The sequence below is a fragment of the Chaetodon auriga genome, chromosome 21 (assembly GCF_051107435.1).
Source record: "Chaetodon auriga isolate fChaAug3 chromosome 21, fChaAug3.hap1, whole genome shotgun sequence".
Classification (NCBI taxonomy): Eukaryota; Metazoa; Chordata; class Actinopteri; order Chaetodontiformes; family Chaetodontidae; genus Chaetodon; species Chaetodon auriga.
Genome location: NC_135094.1, coordinates 17,156,426 through 17,173,716, shown reverse-complemented (window position 1 = coordinate 17,173,716; position 17,291 = coordinate 17,156,426). Strand labels below are relative to the sequence as shown.

The following is a 17,291-nucleotide window of genomic DNA, read 5'->3' as shown; positions in this document are numbered from 1 at the left end:
CTTGTCATAAGGAAAATCACTTGGTCATTTCTAACAGCACAGGCAATAATTATGTTTACTCATGGCATGACACAGGTATCCCAGCCTCCCTGTACACCAGGCTTTGAGTGAGATTTTGGTAAACTATGTTCAGTCTTCACAGATTCAAAAGAAAAACAAAAATGAATCAACTTCTTGTCAACATCAGTTGTAGTTGTAATTCCCTTTGCAGCAAGAGCTGTACTGAGTATAATTGGCCTTGTTTTTCTGTTAGAGCTAACCTTAGGGCATGCTCGCCTGTGACTGGGTCAGCCCCATGCTGGGCACAGCTCATAACTTGTTAAAGGCCAATGGATCTGATGGGAGAGAGAGAATGATAACCAGCCACTGTCTTTGTCCACAACATTTTAGGTTTAGTCTCTGTGCTCAGTGAAAGGAACAGAGACCCTGTTTGATGTGGACGTAAACAGACCGAGCGTGAAGCATAGCCAGGACCAATTGGGGTCTGCCCTGTCTTGTGAGACTCAAATTAGGTCCCATTGGGGTGTGAAAAGGGCATGGGAGGAAAGTGGAGCTGTTGGGGTTTGATTGAACTTGCCAAAGCATACAGCACACAAGCAACAATACCCATGAGTGTGTCTTTTCATCTAAACATTTTTTAGGACAGAATTCAGGAGCATCTAAATCTGCATATTTGATAAGTAGCAATGAATGGACATGGGGCCCATATATGCAGGGGGCCCCTTGGAATTAAAATGTTTGGTACCCTTGACAAGACTGGCAGGTGTAGATCAGCATTGCCTCCACAGCCCTGAATACTTTCACCCACATGCAAGGCCTGTGTCTGCTCAAGCCGCAAATTGTTAACTACAGTAAGAAACAAAACAGCCTTGTGCCCACCCTTGTTTTTCTTGAACTCTTGAAATGTTTTACTCTATCCCCTGACCGAACATATTCTTAAAAATGCTAATTATATTTGACCCAGTTCCCTTTTTATGATCAACATTGTTTCAAATGTGTATATAAAACAAACTCATCGCCCTTAAACCCTTGATCTTGCCCAAGCTTGAGAGATAATTGGAATTAGAAAAAGTTCTTTTTATTAAGATTGCTAAATGACAGTTATCAGTAAGTTTTCTCGTGCAAGCTTTCCATCGCCCAAAGCCCATTCTTTCAGGATTAGGATGCTAGTAAAGCTAAACAGTGTCCTTTTGTTCTCAATGCAGTGTTTGCCCCCCAACCTCAGCCCCCTCACCTCCCAGTTCTGCCCCTTGACAGGTGTACTAAAGGGGGCCGTCTTTGTACTTGTTGGACAGCTCTCCCACTTCACTGGCCTGCTGATGTTCCATTTGCCTGCATAACACAGCTTGGGGAGCAACTGTAGTCACTTCAGCCTAATGCCTGATCAGTTTGGCTGCCAGCTAGAGGTTGCACGGTGGGGGGATTTGCAGTTTCTCTTAAAGAAAGCGTAGTTGGAATGCCAACCTTCAGGGCTTTGCATCAACAGTAGGCGGTAGTGGTGGTGGTGATGTGGGGGGATATCCACAGAGAAAGGTTGCCTGTCTTTCCTCACTCTGACAGACAGCTCCAAAGAGAAATGAAAGAGGGGGAAAAACAAATTCTTCACTCCACACTGGGTATCTCATTTATATGCAAAGGACTTAAGGGAAAAATATCCATGGGTAAACGTGTCTGTTGACTAGAAAGACCATTTTACCAGTTCACCCTTGAATTTTTGGATAATTGTCAATTCCTTATCGGACCTTTATTACTGGAGTTTGCAATATGTGTTTTATATCTTGTGTCCCTCCCTAGTAGTCAAACTCAATATCAAGCATTTCCTATCCTCGGCCTTCATTGAGCATAATTTTTCATTCACGTTTGGTTTCCTGAGCTAACAGCTATCCAGCCTGACAAAGGCAGTAGCCTGCAGAGTTTGAACATAAAAAGCCCCCCACCTAGGTGGAAGGTGCTGTGTGTCTAGCCTAGGGCTCTTTTTTAAACGCCAGCTCTTTGTGCAAGCAGTCATGGGAAAAAGAGCTTCAAAGGTGAAGCAACAGGGAATGCCTCGGTATGAGCATAGAAGTCTGAAGTCTGGGAAGGCAAAGTTCCCCTGCCTTTTACCAGCTGCATGTAATCTGCTAATCCATAGAGCGGGCCGCCGGTGGTCTGTCGACAGAGGTGGACCAGGGCCACTGACCACAGGAAGTACGGTGGGGAGGGGGATATCAAGGGATGTATGGGCCACCCATCGCAGTGACCCTGCCCAAGTGTTAAAGGTTAAGTGGACCCATTTTGTAAGACCCCTAAATAGTCCAAATTTGGATTCAAACAGTGGGGTCATTTTTAGCATTGTGCATAAATAGCATTAAAAATGTGGTACTGGCGAGAGGGTTATGTGAAAGAATGTGGCTTTTCACCCCAACCAATTAAAGAAGAATCCGTCTTAACAAAACAAAGGTTATTGAGTCACACAGTGATTGATTATTAGACCCACATTTCGTTGCTTGTCTTTTTGAAGATGAGGGCAAGTCTCAAAGGACCTCCTTGAAACCTAGCCTTACCATAGCTTTTGATGAATGCACAATTTCTTTGAAACAACCACCACTACAGAGTCCTAGTTGGTTATTTAGGGGTGAGTAGCTGGAATGTCCAGCTGGGGTCTGACTCAATAGGAGACAATGAGAGGTTTTGATTGACATTGGTCATGGCCAGCCTGTCCAGCATCCTATTTAGCCCCCTCTGCCATGAGCTGCTTCCATTTGATCGGACCTCTGCAGACCCAGTTGTGACATGTTTAGTGATTTCACACTTGCTTTGAGGCAATAAGCACCCCTCCGTTCCCTCAAATGTTTTGAAGCATAAATAATACATTGCTCCCATGATTTGCAATGCATGACTGAGCATACTTAGGGTCAGAGCGAAAGGAATGTTGCCAAGTCATATTGTGTCAGGCCCGAGTGGAAGTTTTGTGCTTCAAAGAGTCAAGCCATTGATACAAAGTCCCTGGAGTGACAGTTTCCTAAGAAACAGCATCAGCATCTTTTTTTTGCACTGACGACCTTGCGCAACAAAAAATATTTTGTTTCATAAATGGTATTCTGTACATTGCTGGCAGCAGTTGAGTCTTACAAACCATATCACATTAAACACTTGAGTCTAAAGTACTTTGACTTTCCACAAATACCTGTTTATTTGGTCTTCCCTGAATATCCTTCTTCTCTCACTTTTCTTTATGGCTGCAACCAAACTGTCACATCTATTAAACAAATCAGCTGCCTAAGGACTGTGCACATGTAAGTGTACAACACAGATGAGTGTAACTTCCTTTTGGCAAGGAGAGTATGTACAAGTAAGTATGTACATTCCAGTTGTGGCTTTATAACATTTGCCTTTCATGACTTTCACACAGAATGGATTGAGCTCTTTCCTGTTTCTGTTATAACAGAACGTGGAGCCGACTCTGTTGTACCGTGTCTTAAAAGTTATGAGTTAAAAGTTACGCAGATAAGCAAGCTTTATCCCGCAGGTTAATATTGAACCTGCATAAGGGCTTGTACTTTGTAGGGTACCAAAGAAATGATCTCACACAAAAAAACCAACGTAGTGGCGAAATGGCGCAACCAGAGAATATTGCTATGGCTACAGGTTTTATGCTCACCAATATTGCCTCCCCAGATCCTGTGTAAACTAAATCAATCAACATGCTGTTCTTTCTAGACCAGATCCTCCAACAAAATGTTATCAAATTGGAGTCTATGTCCTTATGTTTGTATGTATATGTATTGGTTCAGAATATGCAAATGTCAGAGAGGCTGCGCTCCAGAGGGCCATCAGTATGTTTTGGTATTGAGGTGTCATCGCGATGGTGAATGATGTGACAATGTTTTCATTATGGATCCCCCTCAACCCTTCGTTCCTGCAACTCCCATCCTCGCTCCCAAACAAGAGGCTGGAATGTTGGGTTTCCATGACGCTAATGAAGTAAAAACCTGGCAATGTGTTACTGGCAGCCTCAGAGCAGCTCCTGATCCGCGGCCTCCTTCTCATCAGGATCAGAGTCTGATCCCCCTGTAGCCTTCATTCACCAGGGCTTATTATGCCCAGGAATGTCTCTCACTCTCTCCTTCTCTCATAACCCCCACTGAAGCAGGGAAGTGGGGTGCAGGGGTAAATTTGGGACAAATCCCAAGGGAGAGTACTACCCCATATAACACACAACCCCCCCACCCCATAGCCACCAAAACTCCTCCCCTATCACTTCTTACAATCCTCCCACCGCTAACCATCACACATGGACAAAGACGCATACACACAACCTCCAATCCTTCTTTCCCGTGCAAAGTGAAAAGCTGCCATTGTGATTTATTGTTCCATAAATGCCTCATGAGGCAGGCCCATGAGTTGACCAGTCCCACTGTTTGCTAGTGGCCCCAGGGACAATAGTGAGTTTTCGGAACTTAAACAAGTCCTCAGTTTTCCCGTCATCCCTGGGGAAAGCGGAACAACCATCCCAGCAGCTTGAGCATTTTCAGATGGCTAATATTGTCATTTCACCTTTTGCCTTGGAATTTTCCTCTCCAAATCTTCATTCTCATCTTAAACATGGCAATACGACTGCTGTAACAAAGTGCACTACTCAGATGTCCCTTTAACTGGTCCTTCCTGGTGGGAACGAGTCTTTTTCCTCTTTGTGCGTCACCCAGAATGGCAGTTGAGGGGTTAAATAATCAGTCTCTGTACATTATCCTGTGTCCTGCTGGGCTGGTGGACGCAACCATAATGTCTTGCTAATTAGCCTCCATTTAGGATGGTCCAATAGGCCACACAACAGCCATTGAAGATTGAAGCCCATGGAGCTTTGCAAAGGAAGACCCTCTGTCTCGTGGGCATTCATGGTTTAGGCTCGTCCTTAATAAACCTCCAGCTTGCTCAGGCTTGATGCCTCCAGGACTCGGGATTCAGTTACTCAGTTGATGAATGGGGTGTATAGCCTATGTGGGGATGATTTAGGCCATTGTGTGTATTTTGTCATTGAAAGGATAATGTCCATAAATGGGATCTAAACTGACCAGGACCAATTAAGGACTTAGGGGTTGAAGCGTCTCATTGTAAACTTTGACCCTTATCAAATTATTGTGGGTTGGTGTCTCCATGTAAGGTTGTGAGAGATAAGGTCTTTGGGAAGGCTGAGTTCTGTTTCTGGTAAAGGATAAACAACGTGAGACATTTAGTTAAAGAAATATATATAACATTTTAGTCTTTTATTTTACATTAACACACCATGATGTATGTTTTCTTTGAATGCAGACTTTCTCTTAAGAACTTTAATCTAGATTTTGTTCAATTTGAGCCTGTGGGGTGGGGGGGGGGACACACACCATTCAAAAGGTTTGTGATGGGAACTGAATTCAAGAATACATGTCATGCCACTACAAAATCACTTGGCACAGTTTTTCTCCTTTGCTCATGATTCTGGAGATGTAGTCATTTTTCAAGTGACAGACTAATCCAGTCAACCAACATAGAGAATGAATGGCTATGTGAATTGACTATAGAGAAGTATTGAGTCTTACTTTGAGGTATGGTTGTGCCAGAAGCGCACTGCTGGCCCTTTTCCTGCCTCATGGGGAGTTGGGCAGCTGAAACAGAGGGATGAGAGGCTTTCGTCATCAAAAACCACTAGGTCCTTGGCACTAGAAGGAGTTGAGCATGACATCTGATGAAGATGGATGAAGATGGTCGCTATGGTGAAGGATAGGACTCTCCAGGTCCTGTGGAGAAGCTTTTGGCAAGCTAGAAGCAAAAGGGCATGTTGGCAAAGAGTAGTTCATGTGGTAATGGGATTTGTGCTTGTGTTATGTAATCATTTTGGTGTGTCTGGAGTTTAAAGTTGACTTGATTCGTTTGTGTGTGAATCTTTGGTAAGTGCTTGATGTACACCTGGAATTACCTCTTGACCTCCTCTCAGTGTTACATCCTGAAGTTGATGCACCTCACCTAATGCCATGTAGCACATTATGACAGCTTTGTTTCATTATTTGAGGTAAAAACTGTCAGAGTAAGTAAGGTTGAAACATATGTACAGAAAACATGTGTTGTCCACTTATTTGACAGTTAATGGGTGAGCTTTTGCCACTTTATTTGCTGTTGTATTTTTTTCCAGCACCTCATGCTGAATGTTTGATTATTGTTGTGATGTTGTGACCCACTGGTCAATGTGAACTTGTCACCTGCTGGTCAGTTGGCTGGATTTCCGGGTCAGGCCTCAGCTAGCATTGTCATGGCGGCCACACAGACCCAGCATTATTAGCCCCACTGGCGGCACTATTTGTCCCACTCCAAAAAAGAGGGCTAATGAATAAAAGAAAAAATGGGAGACAGCTAAAGTCTTTCTGATCCCCCTTTCCATGAAGGGGTAATCCAGGGGTGATCGTCAGCACAAAATGTGGCTTTGACTGCCTGTATCCATTCTTTGTGTGTATGTGTCTGTGTGTGCCTATGTATATGTCTGTTTGTGTGTGTGTGTGTGTGTGTGTGTGTGTGTGTGTGTTTTCTGTTATTCTGCCTTTATTTACTAGAAAGAGAGATCTGACCAAGAATTAACTCATTAATGCTCAAGACTATGATGAACACATTTAACAGATGAAATGATTACAACCTGCCAAACCGCCTACTACTGTATATATTTAGTGAGATTAAAGCCAAGGACCGGAACATATTGTAGTCAAAATAACAATTATGTTTGTCTGTGCGTGTTTGCATCAGAGAGGAGTAGATGCGTTTCCTTTTGCCTCGCCATTTCCTTCTTTTATGAGTCATCTTTACGACTGTGTCAGAACTCTGTCACATTACCCTATAGTACTCAGTATGTTTCTGATAAGTCGTAAAAAAAAACACATTAACTGTATTTAATGTGTTTTCTCACTTATGACCTCAGTCCTCAACCATGCCACAAGCACAGTATCAAGGTTACTTAAGACCAAAGTGCCTTTTGTCCCTTTGTGAATGGCCGTGACTCACTGTTAGTAAAGTCTCAACTAGTACACAGAACCGCATACCTGAGATACCCCTGTTTTCTTTGGTTAACTGACTAACTTAATTGCAGGAAGAGCACATTCGATCATGTTTATTTATGCACTCAGCTTTCAGGTCAGCACCATTTTACATCTCTGAGTAGGTTTGCCAAGTTCTGTGCAATCCCTCTGCCATCTCTGCTTTACGGTGTATTTGCCTAGATAAACCATGCATTGCCACAGTGTGGACCAGAACTGCTGTGAATGGGTGGCAGTAGTCTGACATGGCTGCCATGGTCACTCTTCCAACTAACAAAACTGGAATGTCATGTGGTAATCCTGTTTCCAATGAGGTCGCACCATTCATTTTAAAGCAGGAAAGTTTTTTACACGACTGAGCTCAGGGTCCAATCTGCTCAGGCTTTACAGCACATGATAAAGTCTTAAGCCTCTGTGTTGAAGTACAGTACAAGCCCCATAATAAAGGCATTTTTCAGACTGAAGACACAATTCATTTGCGACCATGTTACGTCTATCCATACATGTGGCAAGACACAATCCTTAAGTGCAACTCTAGTCCATAGCTGTCACATTTGCAGTGGCATCTGCAGTGAGGGCTTGGTTTAAGTAGTAAATGATAGAGTCCTCTACTCCACAATACAGCTACACTTATTACAAGGTAATAAGGTTGAATGTAACTTAAATGATAGCATGAAGGAATCAAAGTGTTGTGACTTAAGGAGGCTGGGTATACCTTAATTGTCAAAGTAAAGGTGTAACTTTGTAACTTTCCAGAGCACCAGGACTGCCTTCATCAGGCGGTCCATGAGCGTCTCGGGGAGCTGCTGCGAGTCCTGAAGGCCATTATCAGCAAACACCAGAGCCTCAACTCGGTGGACATCCTCAGTACAGCTGGAACCGTCATCGCCACGGTCAAAGGTGAGCTATGATGACCAGATCTCCCTTAAACACATACACAGACATAACTCACAGCTTTCCTGTAAAACATACCAGCTACTCCTCCACTCTTCCTTTGGTCTGTTTTCTGTCTCTGCTAATCTAATCCTCCTTTCTGCCTTGACAGTTTTATCTACTGGACATCCACTATTACTGTGTCCTCTCTCTCACACTGTCCTCCCAAGTTTTAAAAAGAACCTCCCAGGGAATGTCCCTGGGTAGTTTTCGTATCGCTTCAAAGCAGTGCAGCTCTTCAGAAGTCACTCCAGTGCTTAGAATGCAGCAGCATGTGTTTCAAACCCCATACAGAGAGTAAGAAAATAATATTTGGGAGTCAGATACCTGATTCAAGAGGCAGGGGGAAGCGGGTGTCCTTTGTGCTTTGTCTGCCAGTCCAAAGGGAACTACACTGAGGAATCCTATTCAATCTCTCATTCTCTGAGATTATGATCTGGCATGCAGGTCAATTCTTAACTTGGCTGCCACACAAGAATCCCCTGAGTATACCTCGTCTCAATTTGCATTGCAAAGAGGGGCATAGAGGGGCTGCATAGCTGTTTGAAAAGCTTTCACTTAATAAGAATGGTGACATGGTGAAGTGAACAAAGCCAGAGGAGGCTCTGCATATGAATGTAGCTTACCTTCACTGAAATATTTCCCCACACACATGGGTGTGTGCATGTGTGCTATAAACAGTGATTAGGTGCATGCAAGTCTCATCTTTCGCGCAGTAGCTTGATAATTGTGTGGCATTCAAACATGCTGATGCACAATAGAGGCAAAGATTAGGATCTTTTTTTAATAAGGAAGCCTTAGATTTGACACCTTGATGGTTGTTCTATAAAACACTTTGATTTAGTCTCTTAGTGTTAGATGTTGGATTAATGAATGGAAGGATTCTTAATAATGTAGATTAAAATCCAGCTGTTTTTCAAGACCTGTCTTATTAATAGCAATTGATTTAAGGACACCAGTGTTAGTGATATCTCTGAACAAGTATCTTTGATAAATAGCAAATAATTTTAATAGATTTATTGTTAACAGTGGCTGCAATGGTCCAGTCTTTTTGTGTAGTAAAGCATGCTATAACATCTTTTCTGCCACTAGGTGGCCAGAAATGCTCACTTCCTGACACTGAAACAGTGACATGGTGTTATCAGCTGTACATTTGTACAAATACTTTTCACTCTCAAATCTGAAATATGTAAAATCTTCTTATGCCATTATTTATTCTTTCTAGTGGAGGATGCATTGCATTTGTACTCCATTACACTCTCACATAGACCCCAACACCAGATCAAATAGGTGGTCATACAGAGTTTGTCACTTCCTCAATCCTAACATACTACATGTCCAGTTGCTACACCGGTCTTTATTGGAAGAAAAGTTTCTTAGACCTGTATTCTGCGTAGGACTTTGCAACTGATGAGTGTTTCGACAGTGTTGAGGTTTTCCACTGAAACAATACCATTTTTCCCCGATGATGTAACTTCCACGCTTGGACCACTGGTTGGGGCCTGAGCGAGTTCTGGCATTGTATTCCAGCAAGTCTCAGGATGTCCTGTTGGGGGTAGGGGGTTGGACAGAAGAGGAGATGTAACGGCATAAGAGAGTTGCGTGCTTTGAATGGTGGTGGCTACAGTAGCTGGGCTGGGGCTGAAAGAGGCTCCCAGGACCCCGTGGACTTTGAAACCTGTCAAAATAATTTTTTTTTCCACCTTTCTGACAGAGCCATAACACTTCCTGTGCCCGATTCAGAGAGAGGGGATTTTACGTTGTATTTATTTCTTCGTCATGTGCTCCTTTTGCTGGATGGAGGAACATACTGTTGGATCCCCTAAAGGACAGCAGCGTCTTCGGTGGCATATTTAATGTGTTTGGACAGAGAAATCGCAGTTTTTGTCACCCCAGAATAGTCGCTGCTAATTGAGACGGCTTATTTTGTTAAACAGGAGGAATGCTGAAGAAAGCTATGAGGTGGGTAATTGTTAGTTTTGTTATTGTAGTAGAGTATTACCTCTCTGACAGCTCTTTACGATCTGGATGCAATAATGCAGTAATAGCTACTGAGAAAGCATCTTTGTATTTGGTAGGCTTTGATAGGTGCGTGCTCTTCGGTTTTCATTATGTCCCACATATGTGGGACGGCCTGGTTAGAAAGTGAGTGAGGATACTGTTTGAAGCAGTCTGTCTGAGAAACATCAGACAAAGCTCGATAACCGAAAGCAGTAGGTTTTCTATTTAAAATGTCTGTTTGAACTCTAGAAATCTCCATTGTTCTAATGGAAAGGAAAGACTGAGGAAATCATGGAGGCAGCAAAGTGGTCAGTGACATCACTGATTTATTGCTTGGTGTTTGGTCTCATTTTCTGAGCATCTCTCTCCCAGTTTATTTTCTCTCTGCTCAGTCAGGACAGGAAGTTTATTGTGAAGACTGATTACAGCCGTATTTACACTGGTGTTTTTCCCCTATTCTGTCCTCAGTCATCACTGTGTTTAGACTTACAGCAGGAAACTACTGCCTTTCCAGATTACAGCCAGATATACACACTTGCTGTCCTTTCTGATCTTTTCTGATTTGAAGTAAAAAGTTGCTTTTGGACGCCTCTGAGGAACTTTTCAGTTTTGAAACAGCACAGCACAGCATAGCTCAAAAGAGATTTTCACTGACTCCATTCTTGACGTCATGCACAGGATGATGAATCATACCATGAAATTCATGCTTTAAACACAGCCATATCAATGGCGCCAATGGAGGATGTCTTCAGTATGCAGGATTTAGGTTTGCTACCAGGGCTTGACTCAATCCTACTTCATCACAATTTGACAGGGGTGAACTTTAAGGAGGTGAACGAAGAGAACAAACAGAAGCTTTTTGGAGAGATCTACACGGCTATCGACACATTGGCATTCACCTTTGGCAATGTGTAAGTATGATGTCATTACTGTGATTGGAATTCCCACACATCAAACTGCTGACGAGTTCACTCGATGTATTCTTGATCAGTGTATTTGTTCCCTGTCGACTCTGAGAGTGCATCATTATTGTGGGTCAGTTAGTATTTATACAGCACATTTTTAAATTCAAGGCAGAAAAAGATGAAGTAACATAAAAACAGGAATAAATGATTAATATCACAACAACAGGGAATAAGGGAAAAGATAAAACTGAGCCTTAAAACTGCAAATAAAAAAGAAGAATTGACTAGATGATAAATGAAGCATTTCTGTGTAAATACCAGGCTAACAAATATGTTATAGATTTTTTTCCTTTTAGCTTTTAAGGGGCACTCCACTGACTTTACACATGGTGGTTTCCAAAGTTAAAAAATAACCCTGATGATGTCAGTCGTGCATTATTACATCATTACATCATTAAAACATCAAATCTTCAAAAGCTGTAGGTGCTTAACTCATCCCAGAGATTAACAGTCAGGATATCCTGGCCTCTGCTACATCGATTTAGACTATTTTTAAACCAAAATACAAAGATGATTGGAGCCATGTTTTTAATTGATTCCTGCATATTCTTTCTCTGATCAGTTTCACCCTTTCTCAAGCCGTTCTGTTGATTTGTGTCTGTGTTTTCCCTCAGAGTGTCTGACTTCCTTATGGGAGATGTAGAGAATGGATCAGTGTTGGGGCTCCCCCTGACTAAGAGAAGCAGGGTAAGAAAAGTTCAATATTTGTATTGTGTACTTCAAATGGTCTAATTAATTCATCCCAAATGGCGTATCAAAAAGAACTTACCACCTTCCAGAACTGAAATTGCATCACATTAAATGCTGATATTAATGCAATCATATGGTCTTCATTCTTAAACATATGCTGATCATTAGTTTATTCAGTTTGCCAAGAATGGCACAATAAAGCCCTACTGCCTCTGAATTGTCAAGAAAAAGATATGCAAAAAGACCCAGCAGAATTCAGAGGCGAAGCGAGCACAGTTTGCAGGTTAACGCATGTACTGAAATGCCCTCAGCAAATGACAAATTGATGTTATGTACTGGTCTTTTCCTGCTGTAAGCTGTATACGCTGCTCTAAAGAGGAAGTGCGTCTCTGAAAGCCTTTCTTTTTTGAGCACAGTGTACCGTGTTTTGAGAAGGAAATTCATCCCCAATGTAGATTTTTCATCTTTTCATCTGTCTGGTTTTCAGTCTTTTGAGAACCTCTGCGTGGAATCTGGAGGATCCGGTCCCGAGAAAGATGATCCACCAGGTAAGATGGATCTCTGCAACACACAGCCGCTGTACTATGCTGTGCTTGTGTTGCTCGGTGAAAGTGTAGGGTGAAACTAATCCCAGCAAATTACTTGGAAAAAAATAAATCTTCTTCATAGATCAGTCCTAAGCTGACCCACTGTTGCTGCCATATGTGTGTTATATTGTTTGCACTGCATCACTGCCATTGGAGTGTTTGTGGAGTTTTCTGAGGTACGAGCACAACTAGTCTCGATGACCAGTGGCTTTAACCACTTATAAATACAGCCAGCAGCCAGTCTCCTGTCAGCTATACTTAGCTTCAAATGGTATTAGCTCATATTGCGCTCACCCAAGGTCAGTGTGGGCTTTTCTCGCTGACTCACAGTCACAGATGTTGCTAGCTTTACACCGATGTAGTGTGTCCAGCAGCAGTGGCGAGAGTCGTGTTTCATGGCGGTGGGTTGCTAGAAGTCATGTTTAAGCCCATCTTCTATAACCTCCCTTGTGCGGTTCCGGTGGTTTTCACAGGGCCGTCTCCACCGGTTCGGGCAGAAGAGGTGGACAGGACACTGCAGCGACAGGACACTGGGGTGGAGTCGGCGCTGCTCTACGCCAAGGCCTGGTCCAAGTACACCAAAGAGCTGCTGGCATGGGTGGAGAAGCGTCTCAGTATGGGTGAGTTAGTTAGGGAACAGGTGGAGGGATACGTGCCAGAGTATTTCTGACATGTAGGGAGGCAGCACCTATCGCACAGTCAGCTGTTATGTGTTAGTGTCATGGAGCACATACTTAACTTTAGGACTTCATATTATATTTAAGTATAGGTGGTCATGTCAGGAAATCTTTATGAGATGTTTTCATGTACACGTCTCATATATTTAGGGTCTCAATCATAGCCCAGGATTACAAATCACATTTTGCCTCAAAGCTGCACAGCATACGATACTCTCTGCCCTTCGAACAACGAGACACCCACAAAGTCTTATCGTGCTCGAGATTGAGTGTGCAGTGTGAGAGCTTTTGTTCGGCACATTGGTTAATGAATGGTTTCAGTCTAATAATTAGTCACTTGGCCAGTCAACACAGTGACACAATGCTCTCAGTCAAGCTGTACAGTACATTTGTTATCAGGCAAACATGCACGTTGTTTGTTTAACACCCCCCCGGTTAATGCTTTATTTACTGATTTAATTTTAGAGATTTGTCTCATGACCTAAGGACATTGTGTGATTTAATTCAAAAATGTTTACATGTTTTGGGGGGTATTTGCAGATATCGAGTGTGCGAAGAGTTACGCCAAAATGGCTGAATCTGCCAAGACGCTTGCAAGTCAGCAGGTGAGTAGATGCTGCAGCTGATTTGACTTGCACGTTATAGCTGCGCTGTCACCTTTTAGCTGCTGGGGATTGACGTTCACTATTCCTCCTCCTCGTTAAAGGAATTCATGCCTTTCCGTGAGACCTACATGACTGCTTTCAAAAATGACATTGAATACAGCCAGCTGGTACTTCACACCGCAGCCGTGCTCCAAAGCAACAAATTCATGCAGGTAATCCAACAAAGCAAAAGATGCATTTCAGAAGTTGTTTTGTAATGGAAACAAAAGGACTGACTGACTGTGTGTGGGTTTTTTTTTTTGTTTGTTTCTTTGCAGCCTCTCCTAGCCAGAAAGAATGAGCTGGACAAACTCAGAAAAGAGGTCAAGGAGCAGTGGCAGAGAGAGCAAAAGAAAATGGTGAGTTGATTGACATAAAGGTTGCATTTGTAGAGGGCCACACACACAAATGCATACAGAATCTTAAGTTGTTCCACTGACCTGGGGGCTCGGTTCAAGGGTGCTCTTGAAATGCCTCTGCCTGGTAATATGCATGCATACAAATGGTTTGTTTTGCCATGTAGTCCTGTCGGCTGCTAGGAGCATCATTCTGTTCCATCAGTGATGGAATAAGCATCATTATCTAAGCTAAAAACACTGCAATTGGTCATGATTAGTCACTTGTAAATGAAATGGTATTTAACATTCACTTCCTGTGTATACCACTGGAAATGTAGTTACTGAGGTTGTGGGTTCATTTAAGTGGACAGATCCAGTGGAAGATCAACCACTGGTAGACTGTTAATAGTGTTGCAACATTTGCACCTATCCTGTATGTGCCATATATCTGCACATACTGTGTGTGCAGTACCTGTGGTATTGTGTTTGTGTATGAACTATGTGTGTGCATCTCCAGCATGAGGCAGACAGCGCTCTGAGGAAGGCTCGGCTGCTGCAGGCACAGCGGCAGGAGGAGTATGAGAAGGCCAAGGTTTCCACCAGCCGCCTGGAGGAGGAGCAGATCGGAGGAGGAGGAGGAGCGGCTGCAGCCAAACAGCTAGAGAAGAGGCGCAGGCTGGAGGAGGAGGCCCTGCAGAAGGTACAGCACCTCCTCCGTTGGACCTGTGGTGTATTATGGATTTCTATGGGCCTGAACTCATCTGAGGGTTTTTTTTAATGTTCTACTGAATTAAATGTTTGTTTATTTGTTGATTTCAGCTCCTTTTTAAAGTAAGATTTAAGTTTTTTTAAGTCACTCGGCAGCATAGTTTTTACAAGACCATAGTGGAAAAGAATATCAGCCTCCACCGAGGCTTCATGGCCACATTTAGCAGCAAGCACACACACAAAACAGGAACCAGGAACAGGAACTCTGTGTTGCAGCACTTTGTTGACATTTACTGGACATTGAAAGCACAGAGAGACAGAAAAGACATGGAAAGGCATAACAAGGATTCTGGGCCGTACTCCACATTATGTCATCGCCACATAGCAGGCTCCCCAGAACTCAAACACAATGGCAGTTTCAAAGTGCGCACTGTCAATTAAACTGTAGCTAGCTGGGTCAGAGTGCGTGTAAGCTGTTACATTCATTGAGGTCTTATTATCAGCTTGCATTGTTTTCAAACAAGCAATGCAGGAGTTGGCGGAATGACAAATGACAACAATCTGTTTGTTGAACAGTCAATCAGGCTTAAGGAAATTGTTCTCCTGTGACACTAAAGATGGCGGCTCGTTCCCAAGATCATTAGCCTCTCCCATCATCGCCTCATTCTTGTAGCACCGGTCTGAGCTGATGCGTTCATCAGCTGCTCCCCACGTCATTTAGAAATAAACTTGCTCCTAAATCCTTTTTTTTTTTTTGTTAACTAATCAGAGAATTGAGATGAATTGTCTTTCATGTGTTGGCAGGCTGAGGAGGCCAGGGAGCACTGCAAAGCATGTCAGATTGATGTTGGGGTGAAGAGAGTCGATCTGGCCAACACCAAGAGTGAGATCATCACTCAGATCCGAGAGATGGTCTCCCAGTGTGACCTCACCCTCAAGGCTGTAAGTTCCGACTTTTGCTTTAAATATTTAGCAGACATTGAAAATGTCAGACCGACTCAAGTAACAGAAATGGTGCACTGCATCTTGGACAGGAGGCACTCAGAGCTGATACACAGTTAATGTTGTTCATTCCTTGTTTCAGGTGACGGTTAATTGGTTCCAGCTGCAGCAGGCCCAGGTCGTGTCCCTCCCTGTCAACCACCAGAGTCTGTGTGAAAATGCCAAACTGTACGAGCCGGGCCAACGCTATATCGACTTTGTCAAGAGTCTACCCACTGACGGGCCTCGCCTGGAGTCTCACTCGTTTGATTCAGCTGTCACACAAAACACAGGGTGAGACATCGACAGACTGCTGCTAAGAATGTGGCTTTGACAATTGATAGCATTGTTATCCTTATGTGCAATCTGCAAACAGCAATAATATCATCATAGTAAGGCAGTTGGTGCAAATCTAATCTCAGTCCATCATATTATAGAGAGTAGAGTGGGCTACAGGTTGTGAGCCGTGCTGGAGTATGAGCTTTGAATTAAACAAAGGTTTGATATTTACTATGGAGGGATTGTGCTTAAATTAAACTGTCAGCCCCCTTCGTCATTTCCTTGATTAAAATCTGAGAAAGCAAACACGAACACTGATAAGTGAGTTATTTTTGTAGGACAGATAAAGTGGTGGGACAGAGGGGTTCGCGGTCCCAGACAAAGTTGGTTTCATTTCATTATTATTTCATTCATGTGAAAATTCCAGTTAATTAGAAAAAAGTTTGTGCCTCCACATGAAGTGTTGACCGTTGTTTGTATATCAGCAGCTTAAAGCTTGCATCATAGCATTCTGTGGGAACATGAATATTTATCTACGGTGAACAGCGGTCGCAAATACAGTGAAATGGAGTGGTGTGTGTGTGTGTGTGTGTGTGTGTGTGTGTGTGTGCGTGCGTGTGTGTGGCACTGTAGACCTCATTGGTGAGAGGTGGAGTGATTGAGTGAGCAGGCTTGTTTTGGAAAGCGTAAAACAATTGGGTTGGCCAGAGCTTCCTGCGGAAATAGCTGTGGTCACGGGAGAGAGGAGCTGGGGCGGTGGGCTTACCATCAGTATCTCTAAACCTCCGTAGAGGTTTTCAGTAGCTCTGAAAACTATAAACACGTTATTTCTGATGAACGTGAAAAACATGGTGGCCATTTTACAGGTGGGGAATTTTTAAGCACCCAGTCCTTGTGAAGGCTTTGGTCAAATAAGTAAATAAGTTTTGTTTTGAGAGACTTTTGTTGACACAGGTTGGTGGTCACGCACACACACACACACACACACACACACACACACACACACAGATGGAAATAAGAGAGAGCTTTGTTCTTCCTTAGTTTTCTCCATCTACCCCCAAGCCCCCAACTCTGATCCCTCTGATCAAAAGAATTCAGCTTGGAAGAGAGGAAATGAAACTTAAGCACACACACACACACACACACACACACATACACACACATATGCTCACGTGCATCCACAGCATTGGTCTTCAAAAGGTTAAATATAGACCGCTGACCTACATACTGTATATTGTGAGATGCAGTGGGATACTTTTGCTAACAATGGCTGGCATGGTTTTTACTTCAATAAGCCTATCTGAGTCTCTGACCCTTAATTAAGTCTTTGATGCTAAGATGGGACTGATCTCCTGATATCATGATTATTCAGGGATCTTTTCAGCACTGATGGAATTAGTGAACATACTTGGCTACTTTGATACAGCAGTACAGAAATAACAGATACGGATCTT

At 43.1% G+C, this 17,291-nt stretch overlaps 1 protein-coding gene across 3 annotated transcripts in view; it reads left to right on the top strand.

Annotated features, from left to right (window-relative positions):
- The window catches only part of arhgap29a (Rho GTPase activating protein 29a), a 32,955-nt gene that overhangs the window by 8,079 nt on the left and 7,585 nt on the right, over positions 1-17,291 (top strand). For 2 of the 3 annotated variants that reach the window (XM_076761675.1, XM_076761676.1), the window contains exons 3-13: positions 7,791-7,934; positions 10,783-10,879; positions 11,548-11,620; positions 12,111-12,171; positions 12,684-12,830; positions 13,428-13,492; positions 13,594-13,704; positions 13,810-13,890; positions 14,387-14,569; positions 15,382-15,519; positions 15,662-15,852. In XM_076761675.1, the coding sequence (XP_076617790.1) occupies positions 7,791-7,934; positions 10,783-10,879; positions 11,548-11,620; positions 12,111-12,171; positions 12,684-12,830; positions 13,428-13,492; positions 13,594-13,704; positions 13,810-13,890; positions 14,387-14,569; positions 15,382-15,519; positions 15,662-15,852 (1,291 nt within the window). Of the gene's footprint in view, positions 1-7,790; positions 7,935-9,806; positions 9,930-10,782; positions 10,880-11,547; positions 11,621-12,110; positions 12,172-12,683; positions 12,831-13,427; positions 13,493-13,593; positions 13,705-13,809; positions 13,891-14,386; positions 14,570-15,381; positions 15,520-15,661; positions 15,853-17,291 lie in introns of those variants that run through there. The other variant, XM_076761677.1, reaches the window with a different exon arrangement.